The 16,316-nt window shown below is 38.9% G+C and overlaps 1 protein-coding gene across 4 annotated transcripts in view; it reads right to left on the reverse strand.

The window, feature by feature from the left end:
* VPS41 (VPS41 subunit of HOPS complex) overlaps positions 1-16,316 on the reverse strand; it is a 187,111-nt gene that overhangs the window by 94,973 nt on the left and 75,822 nt on the right. For all 4 annotated transcript variants that reach the window (XR_009542057.1, XR_009542058.1, XM_060157337.1 and 1 more), the window contains 2 exons: positions 11,001-11,075; positions 1,418-1,480 (listed from right to left, as the gene is read on the reverse strand). Coding sequence is in view for 2 of the 4 variants with exons in the window: in XM_060157337.1 (XP_060013320.1) it covers positions 1,418-1,480; positions 11,001-11,075 (138 nt within the window). In the remaining 2 variants the exon portion in view is untranslated. The remainder of the gene's footprint in view (positions 1-1,417; positions 1,481-11,000; positions 11,076-16,316) is intronic.

The following is a 16,316-nucleotide window of genomic DNA, read 5'->3' on the forward strand; positions in this document are numbered from 1 at the left end:
TCATTACAAATAACTCAATTTCGTTCCTTTTTATGGCTGAGTAATATTCCATTGTATACATGAGCCACATCTGACTCTTTAACCGGATAATATCTTTCAAAATGGTTTCATCTTACTCAGCTGTGGTTATCCATTTTGTGTTTTTAGGGCCAATCTCCATACTGAGGTCCATATTCATGTTTCCATGAATGTTTCCTACATAACATTTCCACCAGATGTGCTACAGTTATCTAGACTCAAGCCCAAACTAGCAACATCCTTCCTCAAACCATCCCTTATTTCCATTGATGACATTCCCACACACCATTACCGAAGCAAGACCCTGGATCCACCCTCAGCTCCTCCATCTTTTATGACCCTCGGCCACGCCATCACTAAGTCTTAGTACTTAGTGGCTTTCCCGATTCATTCCTTCTACACCATCTTGAGTACTCACCATCCCTCTTTTCACTGAGCTCCTGTAAAACCATTTCTAGAGTACAGCATTAGCCTTTTAAATTGTCTCCTGTCCCCAGTCACTCTCTTGCTTACATCCCCCTGCACTGTGGCAGGGCTGGCTTTCTAAAACACACATCAGATCCCATCCCTCCTTCACCTGTTGATCAATAAATATTTGAATAAACACCTGAGAAAGTTGAACGACCTCCTCCTTTAACAACTGTAATACCCACTGTAACTACCATGACTGTTACCTAAAATCGGTCCTTCTGCCTTGGGTCTATCAGCTCTCACATCTAACACTGTTATAGCTGCCATATTACTTTTCCTTAAGCTTAGCTCAGTTTACACCACTTCTTTGCTCTCCAACATTCAGTAATTTCTCCTTATCTACCAGACGGAGTCCAAATTCCTTAGCCTGAATACAAAGCCAGCGTCAATCGGCCCGTGCAGCTTTCCTGCCAAGTCAGTATTTTATGCACCATCTAAACTAGACTATTTGCCACTTCCTGAACACGATTTGAATTTTCTAGCCTCTCCGTTTATATTATACTGTTCTTCCACATGGGAAGTCAGCTTTCTCCATCAGCCCTGTATATTAAAGCCCAAACAACAGTCCATCTACAAAGCCATCAGTAACGAGGACAGCTAGAAGTAACCTCTCTCAGTTTTAGATTCCTTAATACTGTTTTTACCTCTTTGAGTCTTTAATCACAGATTGTGTGTGTGTGTGTGTGTGTGTGTGTGTGTGTGTATCATCTCACCCACTACAACAAAAGATTCCTGAGCATAGACTGAGATCACAGTCACATAATATACATTCTGTGTACCTTCCCAGCATCAAATAGTATCTGGTACATTAGCTGAACAGATACTTACTGACAAAATTAATGCAAGATTGGTAGTGTTCAAAGTATTGTAATCCTATTGCCTTTGTTGAGAAAATCCTTAGAAAAATTAAAACTTACTGAATACTTACTTTAATGGGACAGTCAAAAGTCTCATGAAATTCTTCTCCAGAATACAGTCCAAACACCTGCACCTAAAAAGTAAATGGATCTTGTCAGTTCACCATGACGGTAACAAAGAAGGCTGCTGAGTCAGTGAGAACACATACTATCAATAAAAAAGTAGAATATGCGATTCCCCTGGTGGCACAGTGGTTAAGAATCTGCCTGCCAATGCAGGGGACATGGGTTCGAGCCCTGGTCTGGGAAGATCCCACATGCCGCAGAGCAACTAAGCCTGTGCACCACAGCTATGGAGCCTGTGCTCTACAGCCCGCGAACCACAACTACTGAGCCCACATACCACAACTACTGAAGCCTGCGCACCTAGAGCCCATGCTCCACAACGAAGAGTAGCCCCCACTCGCTGCAACTAGAGAAAGACGGCGAGCCTGCACACAGCAACGAAGACCCAACGCAGCCAAAATTAAGTAAATAAATTTATTTTTTACAAATCTTAAAAAACAAAAGTAGAACACTTAGTAATCTAAAGCCCGTGTAATCTCTATTAAATATCCAATGAAAACAATTCTATGGGGGTGAAAACACACTGCTGAAATTAAATTTTTACAAGTATCTCATGGATAGAGAGTTCCCTTTGCACATCACAAGTTTGTTTTATTAAATGGACATCAACTTTAAAAATGAAATAGATATGAATAGGTTACTAATACCCTTTTATGAACTTCCCATAGACTATTCCAAAAGGAATTATTTATTCCTTTCCTTGAAGGAAAAAGGAGCTTCTTTTTTGAGTCACAGATATATAAATCAACTGTGCAGATCAAAGTGGCAAGAGATTAGGTGAACTGCACTTCATTTACAGTCTTATCTTGAAGCTATTTAGAGCATATAAATGTAAGATTTAATTTTCTCCTTATCAGTGCCTCCCTTAAAGTTGTTTAATCTTAACCTTTTCTGAGTGGTTGACTTTAAAAATTGAGTAACATACATATTCAATTGAGTAATGTACATAAACGGTACAGATGACAGATTCAGAGCTTGACAAATTTTTATGACACGAACATATCGCTGCAACCATGACCCAGGTCAAGAAGTAGAACCCAAGAAGCTCCCTTGTGTTCCTTCCCATTCATTCACACCCTCACAAACGAACCGCTCCTCCAAAATCTATTACCTTCAGTAAGTTGTGCTAATGTTTGAATTTTATATAAATAGAATCATAAACTATTTCACTGGCTTCTTTCACTCAACATTTTCTTTCTGATATTTATCCATACTGCTATGTACATACAGCAGGAGCTGGTTCTTTGTCATTGCCTTATAGTATTTCAATGTACGAATACATCATAATTTATGTATCCATCTTCCACTGATCATTTGGGTTGTTTGCAGATGGAGGCTATTATGAATAATGCTGCAGTGAAAACTCTTTCCAAATCTTTTGGTCCACTTATATACCCATTTATGAAGAAATGGAATTGTTGAGTCGCAGGTTATGCATCTGTTCACATCTAATAGACAGCCAAACGACTTTGCAAAGTGGTTCCAATCAATTTACATTCTCACAAGCACAGTGTATGAATTCCAGGAGCTCTCAAACACTTGGAACCAGCTATTAGGGGCACTTAGAACTATTTCCCAACACTTGAGATGTGTTCACTCTTTTTCTAGTCTCTAGAAGAGTGGTGTTATTTCTTCTTTAAATTTTTAAGAATTCACCTGTGAAGCCATCTGGGTCCAATGGCGCTCTGTGAGAAAGTTTTTCATTATAAATTCAATTTTTTAAATAGATATAAAACTACTTAGAATTTTCCTTGCTTTCATCTTAGTTTTTTTCTTTCTTTCTTTGGCCGTGCAGCATAGCATGCAGGATCCTAGTTCCCTGACCAGGGATCAAACCCGTGACCCCTGCATTGGAAGTGCAGAGTCTTAACCACTGGACCACCAGGCAAGTCCCCATCTTAGTAAGTTCTGAGTAATTCATGTGTGCAAGTTCCAAGAGGAAAATGTACTCATGTTATGATATCATTTGAGGAGATAAATTATTTCATTAAACTATAAAATCTTTAGAATATTCCACTCATTTTGTGACTGCTGTTTTTATACCCTTGTGCCAAGTATGTTATTTGGGTTCCAAGAACAGCACATGGTACAATGTAGCATAGAGGGAATTAGATTTAATCAGAGGTAATCTGTTAAAATGTATTCTTGACATGGCAAATACATGCAGGCCCCACTACTACCTTGCTTCTCATTGTTCAGAGGGCATTGCATCACTGCTTTTATATGAATGTATACGCACAGGATGCATTGAACTTCTTATAAAATGGTGGTAGAGAAGCTCAAAAGAAAAGCACTGCATTCAGAGCTTTACTCTATCCCAGGAAGTTGTAGTTGAATGAGCCCAACAAATCCAAGAAAATGGGGTCAAAATACGACAAGTACTGTATCCCCTGAATCTTAATAAATTAACAAGTGCTCAACTTATCAATGTTACATCAGTAGAAAGTCATGCTAAACTAGGAAGTTTACATTCTTCTAACATAAGCTACTTCCATGAATTCATTCTAACGATGTCGCTGACAATGTGGTCCCCTGTCAACGCTCACACTCCTACTACCAGCTTGGACCTCTAAACGCTTCCACGTGCTTTACCTCAGTGGGTCTCAGGCCAGAGTGCACGGTTAGGATTCCTGGAAATTAAGGGACAGATCCCACCCTAGACAAACTGAACTTTCTGGTGGGGTAAAATGACGTATTTTTTTTCAGGTGGAACGTATTTATTTCACTCATACCGTGGTCAACATCTAGCAATGTCTAGATGTTCCTCTTAGTTCTAAATTTATTTTTTAGCTGTAATTTGACTCACTTTTAACCAATGGGGAAGTCCCGTGTGAGGCCCAGCATAATTTCTAGGCTAACATTCCAATCGGAAAGTATATTTCGATAACCTCTCCTCAGAGATGTGATGTCACTTCTCAGTCTTCTCCAATTGTGGAGGGAACAACCTTCTGGAAAAGCTATTAAAATGGCCAGCGTCATTCTGGCTTTTTTAGAAATTTTATTCTGAATTAAACTATGCTTATGGATTTGAAAATGAGAAGAAATACCTTTAAAATGATATTTTTAAAGACTGATAACTGACAGTATGTAACTAGCAGTGACAATCTTGCTCTGCCTCATTTGGCCCTTATAGCAAGACAGCTAGGGATGAAAGCAAACACCATTATGCCTGTGTAACAGATGATTCCGTGGAAAAATACATGACTCACCTGAGGTTGTAAAAATCAAGAAGAGTATTCCAAGCCCTATTCTTCTACACTCTATCATTATAGGAGCTAGCCTAAAATTTGCAAATAATGAAGATATCTTTCTACAATATATAAAGTGTAAGAAAAGTAGAATAGGGAAAAGAAAATCAAAAGCCTCAAATATTTGCCAAAGTAACATGAAAGGGAATGAATCAGACAACTCTACAACAGAAGTGGAAACTAAACGCACCAGACTATTCATTCAAATGGATGAAGTTCCTTCTGCCTATAACACGGTAAAGATGATTTTAAGGACAAAAGTTAAGTGATTTTTATTGCAGGGAAAAGTATACGAACTGAAAACAAACAAATGTGAACCCGTCGAAAAAGACTGAAGGATCGGTGAGAAAATGAATACGAGAAATACTGTAAATCTAACGGCGAAAATTAAATTATGAATTTCCAGGGCTGTCCCTTTAAAAATCACAAATCAACAACAAAACAAACACACGGATCCATATGAAGACATAATAGTAGAGTGATAAGAAGGAATAAACAGAAGAGAACAAATTGCAGAAGTTCTTAGAAAACAGGCTGAAACTCATAACTACCCTTTAGAACTAGTGCAAGCAAAAATGTCATAGCGTGCCCGGATTAGGGGCCGGAGGGGGCAAAGCCAGGTTAGAACTCTTAGGTTAGTCTCTATTCATACGTTTAACTGAATAACATTTTCCTCAACTGTCATCGCCTCCTTCAGTATGGAAAACACTGAGACTTCACAAGACAAATCTCGTAAACTTCACCAGTACAAGCAGGGTGAGTTGTAAAACCTCTGATATTTTGGTTCATTTCACTAATGTGACACCCAAACTAGTTGGTCAGAACTTAAAACTACTCAAGCTAGTAAAATCCAAAGCAATTCTCATCCATCTCCCCTCTCTCTCCCTCTTTATTTGTCATTTTCTCAGTGATTAGCACACTCCTCTGTGAAAAGAATCCGTTGAATGATTGCCTAGAAAGTTTGGGCTTTTAGGAAGAGTGCATCTGAGTTAAGAATCATATTTTTAAAGGTTAAAATAGAGAGGATCCTTTTGATAATGGTATCCCCTATAGCAGCCCTGACAACCTCTCCCAACTTGTCACAAAAATACCTAGTGAAGACAAACAGAAAATTCAGAACAATTGGCCTTAGAGTCAACCTACTGCAAAGTCTTGGAGGATTTCTCATTAACTACAAACCCACAGAGCCATAGGAGGACCACAAAACGTATGTGCTATGTGTTTACCACCACAAGTAAAGAAACCCTACTCTCATGAAACAATCAGGAAGGTGTATAAGCCTTCTCCCCTTTAGCATGGAATTCTATGTATTTGCAAACCAGAAAACTGGGCGACAGGCCATCTGACATAGAGAAACTATGAATGAGGTGACCAGAGAGTTGGACAACCCTCCCAGCTGTTACTTCATTGTAACAGCCCCTCTCAAACCCTGGCTTGCAAATAACAACAGGTCAAGCATTAGAAGAACAGGGGTGAACATGTAAACTGTCATTCCATCTAGGGCAGTGGTTGGAGGTACCCTCGCGGGGGAGATAGCAGGTTTTCATATTCTCCACCCATGGAGGGTGTCAAAGACCCAGGAGGGAAGATAGGAGAGGCCCCCAGTTCACTGGAGGAGCTGCCTTAACTGGATACCTCCAGTCAGAGGAAATGGAGCTCATTAACAGGTCCCTATGTGAGCTGAAGGGTGACTCTACAACACCCAAAAGGATAACAAGCAGGGCCTGAATCTGTTTGCTAACCCAGGTTCAGAAAGAGCTTGTCTCCCTGTTCTGGAATGGATAAATGAGTAACAAAAATGCACACAAGGTCTATAAAAAGAATACTGCAGAACACAATTCCAGTGACTCAGAGGGAGAAAAATCATGCTTTAAAAAATGTTTTAATAGGGACTTCCCTGGTGGTCCAGTGGTTAAGACACCATGCTTCCACTGCAGTGGGTGCAGGTTCGGTCCCTGGTTGGGCAGCTAAGATCCCACATGCCGTGCAGCACGGCCAAAAAAAAAAGTTTTAATAGTAACCAGAAAAGAAAAAAACAAACTACAAAACTATTTGTCAACTTCAATAAGAAGAAGAGACCTCTATGAATCTGGAGCAAAGGATAGGACAACAATGATAATGATGATGGTAACAGCTGACGACTACTACGTGTTTCTTCTGTTCCAGATACTATTCCAAATCACTGACATATATTAACTAATTCATTTCTCCTAATGATTAATGAGGCAGGTACTGTTACTATCCCCCCCTTTTATAGAGGAGGAAATAGGGTAAAGCACAGAGAGGTTTGAATCACTTAGCTGACAACACACAGCTCAAATGTGGCAGGACAATTCCCCTCCCAACCACTCCACCTCTAAGACACTCTAAGACACACAAGAAGTCATAATTTTTGGTTTTAAAAATTAAACATAGATCAGGCTGACGTGAAAAGAAAATTGGGAGAGATCGAAAGAGTTCAGGAGAAACAAAAAGGCAAAACAGAATAAAAGTCTACTCCAGAAAGCAAAATTGATATTGGAAGCAAAGTTCCTCAGCAAAGGAACCAAAACAAGAAGAGAAACTCTCCCTGACTACAGAGAAATGAGAGGATAAAAACCATGAGAAAGCAAAGCACATGTGTGAGGTATATGTATGTGTGTGTGTGTGTGTGTGTGTGTGTGTGTGTCACAAAACATGACCAATTTTTCTTACAGTATATTTTCTTTCTTTTTAAAAAATTAATTTTTAAAGATCTGAGTATAGTTGACTTACAATGTTCTGTTAGTTTCAGGTGTACAGCAAAGTGAGTCAGTTATACATACACATATATCCACTCTTTTTTAGATTCTCTTCCCATACAGGCCATTACGGAGTATTGAATAGAGTGCCCTGTGCTATTTAGTAGGACCTTATTAGTTATCTATTCTATATATAGTAGTGTGTATATGTCAATCCCAATCTCCCAATTTATCCCTCCCCTTCCGAGTTAAATCATAGCAAGATCTTATTTTGATCCACCTCCAAGAGTAATGAAAGTAAAAACAAAAATAAACAAATGGGATCTAATTAAACTTAAAAGCTTTTGCACAGCAAAGGAAACCATAAACGAAACAAAAAGAAAACCCACAGAATGGGAGAAAATACTTGCAAATGAAGTGACTGACAAGGGATTAATCTCCAAAATATATAAACAACTCGTGCAGCTCAATATCAAAAAAACAATTCAATCAGAAAAGTGGGCGGAAGATCCAAATAGACATTTCTCCAAATGGCCAAAAAGTACATGAAAAAATTCTCAACATCACTAATTATTAGAGAAATGCAAATCAAAACTACAGTGAGGCACTGCCTCACGCCGGTTAGAATGGCCATCATCAAAAAATCTACAAACCATACACGCCGAAGAGGGTGTAGAGAAAAGGGAACCCCCTACATATATTTTCAAAAGAGAAGAAGGGTGGATAGGGCTTATCCATTCACCAACTTACCTTGAAAAGGTGAGTGAGGTACAACAAAATGGGAGGGGAAGAGGCCAGACTACAGATGGTTAGTGAAGGGTTAGCAATAAAAACACAAGGAACTTAGAACTTCCCACACACCCAGCACTGGCTCTGCCACATTCCCATCCAGGCCTCGCACTGTGCCCACTGCCCAGCTGAGGCAGTGGAGGGGCCGGGGGTCAAGCAACATCCCTGACCTAACAGAGAAGAGTGGGAAAGCCGCCCAGGCAGGCGTGGTGCAGAGTGATGCTCTTAGCCTCCGCGCAATACCGCCTCCAGCCTAAGTATTATTGAGTTTCTCTGAAGAAATGAAAACACGTGGAACTGAAGCAATAATCAAAATCAGGACTGAAGTCAACTTTCCTGAAATGAAAACAATACTTCAGTATATGGATCAAAAGGACTTACCCTCTTCCAGACAAAATGAATGAAAATAGACCCAAACAAGACATTAACTTAGCAAACTGAATTGCAAGGGCTGTTCGTTGCCATTGGTAGTGCTGTTGTTATTATGATGAGTCTGAGATCCAAGGCAGGACAGAAAAAAAATTAAAAAGGTTTTGTGAAACAACAAAAATAGGCTGGCCTCTGACATGTCTAGGACAATAAAGGTTAGTCAGAAGGGAGCAAAGTCTCCAAAACTTTGAGAGAAAATAGTTCAACCCATCTACATTAAATTAATTCTAGTTTATGTATGAGGGCGACATAGGCAAGAGATCAGAAAATAAGGCTGTTACGTACTTACGCGGAAAGTTACCTAAAAATGTATACCAGTAACACACACACACACAAACGCGCGCACGCAAACACAGCATATGTGTGAGTGTATTTCAAAATTTGGAACTCGAGGATAAATAAAAAGATTAGAACTGATCACCAGCTGACTAAACAGAGTAAATTTTAAACAACTGTTAGAATTGTGACTTTAAAACTGAATATCAAAGGTTATCTGTGAAATGGAAGGTAATGATTTATCTAGGAATCTTAATGCACTAAAGAAAGAAAACTCACAACAGCCATTGAAAGATGCACGAGATCTAGGTTATCTGGAGCTGATCTTGCTTAATAATCTTTATGTTGCTATCATCACTAACCACTTTACTAGATCATCATCACTAACCACTTTACTAGATCACTGTATATTAGCGCCTCAATTTTCACAATTCTGACTAACCCATGAGGAGGGCTAGCTTACACACCTACGTGCGCTGAAATATTTATTTTCAATTCTATCAACGCTGATAAAATATATGAGGAAACCATTCTTTAAACATGCATCATGGGTCTACAACAAAATATGGCAGTGATAAATTTGACTAAAATAGGAAAACAGAGGTGCTGGCCAAGAAGAGTGCCAGGAGATATCGGAGGGTCATCTCGTTATCCACCAGACCCAGTAGTTAAAATATACTGCTTTGCCTCACTAAATAGCAATGCTTCAAAATTTAGAGTTCTGAAAATTCTTAGATGAAGTATCTTAGTATAAGTTCTTTTCCAATTCAAAAACAATATTCTCCTTCAACAAATTAGTTCAATTACATTGGCATTAATCCAGAATGAATTCTTCCTCACCTTTCAGAAAACAAAAAGATGATCTTTCTTATACATACGAAATGTTTCAAGAGTTTGGATAATTCTTCTCAATTTCTGCACATACTCCTCCCTTATCTATCTTTGATGGTCTGGTTCATCTCAGAATTTCAGAAAATTTGACAGTGCTTTTTGAAAAGCATGAGTGTTCCAATTACTCTTACTAGACTCTTTGGGTAACATTAGGCTTAGATATATAAAAATGCATTCTTGTCTGTCAAGAAGACTTCATTTTTCTTTTGTTAACAGATTAAATGGGTATAAATCTTTTACACTGATTACACTGTTTTTAATTTACTTATCCTAAGGGCCCATTGAATTTAGATCCCATAAAAAACATAAAATTAGATTAGGAAATCTGCTCTATGAAGTCCAGAATATGTAAGGTTCTGTAATGATTCTTAATGCATTCTCTTCTTCAACTGTTGTTTTAGAAGAGTAGCTTAAATACGCTGTGCATTAGAATTTTATCATTGCAAACCAACATTAGAAAAGCCTTCCATTGACTGAAAAACAAAAGACATTCTTATAAGTGGAAAATCAATCACCACAACCACTAAATGTCACAGCTCAACCTCGGCAAGCAGCACTGATAATTGTTAGTTATACACTGCACAAATGATGTATGTCCTCGGTCGAGGAAGTAGGGGCCAGGTTTTTAGAAACTGTACATATATTGATTTTACATTTATTTAATGTGGCCACTGTAAGACACTTTATTCTTCTGATAAACTATGATTGCTTATCAAAAGATTCTATAATTCAAGAGAAACATTCATAACTGGTGTGTGAAAATGAAAACCACCAGCCCACAGAAATCATGCCCACAAAATCCAATTTTGTGGATTTATGGCAGAAAGGCATTAAACCACTGTCTTGCAGGAACTGCAGACCAGTCGCTGAAGCCTAAGTGGCACGGCAGTAATGATTAAGGTGACATGTCCCTCTGCCACAGCTGTTAATCAGCTTAATACTAGTTACATTATTGACATTCTTGTAATTATTTTTCCTAAGGCACATTTGCGCAAAATATATTTTACTTTAATTATGAGCAATCGGGAGCAAGTCCGATACCCAAAAAGAATAATCAAGGTTCTCCTACTGCAGGTATACAGTAGGCACAGTGTTGCTCTAGCCCTTGGAATTGGTAACATCACAGCCCACAGAGCTGGAGCGCTGCTTTCCACGTGACCATGTAATCCCCATACCTTGCCATCCTCTGAACACACGCCCATGTGTTCGCCACTTTCATCCAGGCTAATCTGATTTATCTTCACAGGACTCTATTGAAAACAAAAGAACAAACAAACATGGTAAACCTTCAGAAACATATATATCAAAAGTGAAATGCCTTGGCTTTTTGTAAAATGTAAGTGATACAAGTTGTCTATTAGTTTACATGCAGGAGTCCAAGACATATTTTGCTTCTGCAAATGAAAATGGTAAAATATAGCTTTGTTCCCAGACATGTAATAAGCCCAGAAACCTAAGATTTGCCCAAATTACCTATTTCACGTACCTGAAGTCCCAGCTAAAAATGGTACTTTTCTTACCTGTTATGTACCTTTTTATTTGTTCTGTTCTATTTACTCCACAGTCCTAAAATTCTTTCCCAGCCAAATTCATTAAAAGAACAAAACAAAAACCAAAATAAAAATCATGATGTAAAGAAAAAGTTTAGTGTTTTTTTAAATTGAAATATAGATGATTTAAAATGTCACGTTAGTTGCTGGTACACAGTAAAATGATTCAGATATATATATACACACACACACAAACACACACATTCTTTTTCATATCCTTTTCCATTATGGTTTATTACAGGATATTGAATTTAGTTCCCTATGCTATACAGTAGAACCTTGTTGTTTATGTATTTTATATACAGTAGTATGTATCTGCTAATCTCAAACTCCTCATTTATCACTGCCCCACCACCTCTCCCCTTTGGTAACCGTGTTTGTTTTCTGTGTCTGTGAGTCTGTTTGTTACATCCATCATATTTTAGATTCCACGTATAAGTGATATCATGGTATTTGTCTTTCTCTGACTTTCTTCACTTAGTATGATAATCTCTAGGTCCATCCATGCTGCTGCAAATGGCACTATTTCATTCTTTTTTTAAAAAACTTTTTATTGGAGTACAGTTGCTTTACAATATTGTGTTAGTTTCTACTGCACAGCAAAGTGAATCAGCTATACATATACGTATATCCCCTCTTTTTTGGATTTCCTTCCCATTTAGGTCACCACAGAGCACTAAGTAGAGTTCCCTGTGCTATACAGTAGGTTCTCATTAGTTATCTATTTTATACATAGTATCAATAGCGTATATATTTCAATCCCAATCTCCCAATTCATCCCACCTCCCCCTTTCCCTCTTGGTATCCATACGTTTGTTCTCTACGTCTGTGTCTCTATTTCTGCTTTGTAAATAAGGTCATCTATACCAATGGCATTATTTCATTCTTTTTTATGGCTGAGTAATATTCCATTGTATACATGTACCACATCTTCTTTATCCATTCCTGTTGATGGACATTTAGGTTGCTTCCATGTCTTGACTATTGTAAATAGTGCTGCTACGAATAGTGGGGTGCATGTATCTTTTCGAATCAGAGTTTTCTCTGGATATATGCCCAGGAGTGGGATTGTTGGATCATACGGCAACTCTAAAATCTTAGTTATTTTACTTAGGTTCACCAGCCAATCCATTTCTTCTTCTCTTATAAATTACTAAATCAACTTTTTATTTATACTCTATGCTTAGTACTTTCTGGGGGAATTCCACAGGGTCTAATTGATAGTAACTAACTTTGTCATCCTCCATTCTTTTTTTCTTTTCTTTTTTTTTTTTGCAGTACGCAGGCCTCTCACTGTTGTGGCCTCTCCCGTTGCGGAGCACAGGCTCTGGACGTGCAGGCTCAGCGACCATGGCTCACGGGCCCAGCCGCTCCGTGGCATGTGGGATCTTCCCGGACCGGGGCATGAACCCGTGTCCCCTGCATCGGCAGGCAGACTCTCAACCACTGTGCCACCAGGGAAGCCCCATCCTCCATTCTTTTGAGTAATCTCAAATTTAAAAATCTGTGAAGATGGAATTAGGCATTCTACTTTGGATGTATTTTCCCAAGAGTAAACACACAACTGCACTTGTAATATTTTTCACAGTTTTCCAGTTCTCTATGTAGCCAACTGTTTACTCACTAAAATATTCATACAGGCGGATTTTCTAAAGAGAAATCAAAATCAGTAAATGTTGACAACATTAAAAAATGGCAACCTTTTCTCCCTTTTTTTGCTTCTTAAGTAATGACAGTTTACAACTATCTTGCACAAAACATGATAGAACAAATTAACCACAAAAAGAGAAGACTTCATCGGTTTCAACATGAGCCTGCAAATTCATTTTTTTAAATACCTAACCTTAAAATAATTTGGTTTGTGCATAAGAATAAAATGGAAATACACAAAATTGATTGTTCTATGCTCAACGGAAAATACCTCCAAGCTAGTAAGTCATGGCCAGGACAGACCAAGACTCCCTGACCTTGGAAAGGCCACCCACTGCCTGATGCTGCTGAGAGAAATTCCCATGTTACAGGTGGAGACAGCTGGCTACAGAACCCGTTCTCACCCTGATCCCTAAATCACTCCTGAAACGCAGCTCATGAAAACCAAGCTATCTCCTTAAAAGTTCTTAGAATGTTAGGACAGGAAAGGACCTTACAGAGATACCTGATCCATTTATAGGAGAATAAACCAACCCCATGGATGAGATTCACAACAGAGAAAAACCAGAGACAGGGCTCTGACCTTAAGAGCAGTGAAGAGAACTTTGTGATGGGCAGCAAGGAAGATGCAAAACAAAAGCTGAACTGGGAAAGCAATGAGGCCAGTGTGTCTGAACTTCTGGCCGACGAGTCTGAATGCACAGTTTCTAGTCTTCTTTGGATAAATGTTTTCCTCACTGAGTACCTTCTGTTAACAACTTCCTGATGCTGATCTTTTGTTTGCCAAACATTTTAATGCCCATTTTACTTGTGGCAAATATAAACCCCACATACCTCTGACTGTAATTTAATTGGTCTCTGGTTATAGCCTACCTCAGATTATAATTCAATAGACGTGTGTAGCTTGATCACTGCCAAGGTTTCCTGTCCTAACCAATATGGTACTATCCACGTGTGACTATACAGAAAGTTAAGCTAGTTAAAATCAATCACAGTTAAATATTCATGTCCTCCGTTGCACAAGTGCTCAATACCCACAGGTGACTAGCGGCTACTGTGTGAAAAAGCACACAGATCACGGAATGTTTTCATCATTTCAGAAAGTTCTACGGGGTAGCACTGTTCCAGGCCTACCAAACTGAGCCTCAGTGCTGAGTACAATGCTTCTTCGCAAGGCCCTTCTGTACAACTTACGTCGAGAAGTGTATCTTCTCCCCATGTACCTGTCAAACTGTACGTCATTTGTTCTTGGACTCTGTGCTCATGGCCTGTGCTAAGATTCTAGGAATCACACTGTATTATTTTCAAAGACCTGACATACACGTTAGCTGATCCTCGCAACTTCTGGCGAAAGGAGACAGCCTAGGATGGTTACCTCCACCTCACAATAAGGAAAACGAGGCCTCAAGAGTTTACGTGAGCTGTCTAGAGCCTTAGTACTGCTGTGTGGCTAGGCCACACAGTGGTATTCTTAGTACGAATAAACCCAACTTTTTATTACAACATGTTTCTTCCTGAGTAGAAACTAATTTGTATCACATTAGCAATATTATGGGGGAAAATAAATCATAACTACAAGGTATAAGAATCCTTTTTCCTTTATACCTGTTAGCAATGGTTAACTTTTTTGCCAATGATCAATATTCACTGATTTATTTCCCCAACTACTAACAACTTAAACATTTTCTTAAGCCTGTCGGCCAATTAATTTATTCTTCTAAAAACTCTGTTCACATCTCTTATTTTTTCTATTAATGTTTGTTCTTTTCTTGTCCATTTTCTTCTTTTTTTAAAAGGGTATGAGGTCTTGGTACAATACCTTACCCTGACATTGTATATGTGGTCTCCTGTATATTTTTGCAAGATGGTTATTGCTTTATTTCTCACATCTAAGTTTTTAATACTTTCACGATTCATCTTATCTTCTTCCAAATGGATACCCATTTGGACTAGCCCCATTTTTTAAAAACCACACCCTTCTCCTTTTGAAGAGAACTATGTTTATCATATAATAAATATTTATATACACTGAGATAATCTTCTGGGTTTTCAACTGTGGTCCCTTTGGCCATTGTTATATCATTTCAACACTGATTTAATTATAGAAGACGTACATAGTATGTTCTGATATCTGGTAAGTTGAGTCCCAGTCACAATTCTTCACACTTTCCTTGGTTTTTCTCAAGTATTTATATTTTCATGAGAATTACAAGATAAAATGACCCCCATGTTGCCACATATAACGGTCATTATTCAATCCTAACTTACTTTACCTAATACAAGCATGGAACACTGATGACAACTCTCCCCCTCTCTCTGCTTCCAAGGTATCACACTTCTCTGAGTTTTCTCTGGAATTTCTAGTTGCTCCGCCTCAGTCTCTTTGGCCAAATACTCCTTATCTCCTGATCCCTGTACCTCATAGCTCAGTCCTGGCACCTCTTCCCTTTTACATCTACACGAGCTCTCTTGGTATTCTCTCCAGGCCATGGGATGATTCCTGAATTTAAATCCCTAGACGGGGCCTCTCCCTATTCCAGACCAATATCTAGGACTGCCTGTTTTACATATGTACTTGGATGCCTAAACGGGCATGTGAACTAAAGCATATCCAAAACTGAGAATCTGATCTTCCTTCCTGGAAGGGCTCTTCCTGATGTCTCGCCCATCTGTAGTAGTTAAGGACTGATACAATCCTCTCATTGCACAAGACGAAAACCTTGGAGCCAGTCTTGACTCCTGTCTTTCTTCCACACTTTACATCGCTATCTGTCAGCAATTCCTACCATCTCTTCAAACAAAATTTACCCAGACTTTCACCACCCCTATGGCTGCCATCCTGGTTTAAGCTATCACCACCCTTGTCTGGATTACTGTAATAGTCTCCAAACTAGTAGACCTGCTTCTGCCCTAACTCTCCTAGAAATCTAACCTCAACAAACCAGTATATTGTTAATAGGGGGATCAGACAATGTCACTCCTTTGTTTCAAACCCTCCAAAGGCCTCCCATCTCAGGATAAAACCCAAAGTGTTCACTATGACCTGACAGTCCTAACTGATATGGCTAAAGCCCTGCCTTACCCACCCTTGGCCTTGCTCTCACTCCTCTAGCCACGATGACCTTCTTGCTGTTTCTCCAGTCCTAGAGCCTTTGCATTTGTTTGCCGGTGCCTGGGATGCTTTTCTGCCAGCTCTTCACTGGTAGTCATCTTTTCAGGCCACTGGATCCGAAATTTCAACACTTCACCCAAACATTCATAGCTCCTTCACTGTAATACTTATTTTTTTTC

The sequence above is a fragment of the Lagenorhynchus albirostris genome, chromosome 8, assembly GCF_949774975.1.
Source record: "Lagenorhynchus albirostris chromosome 8, mLagAlb1.1, whole genome shotgun sequence".
In the NCBI taxonomy this organism is placed as follows: Eukaryota; Metazoa; Chordata; class Mammalia; order Artiodactyla; family Delphinidae; genus Lagenorhynchus; species Lagenorhynchus albirostris.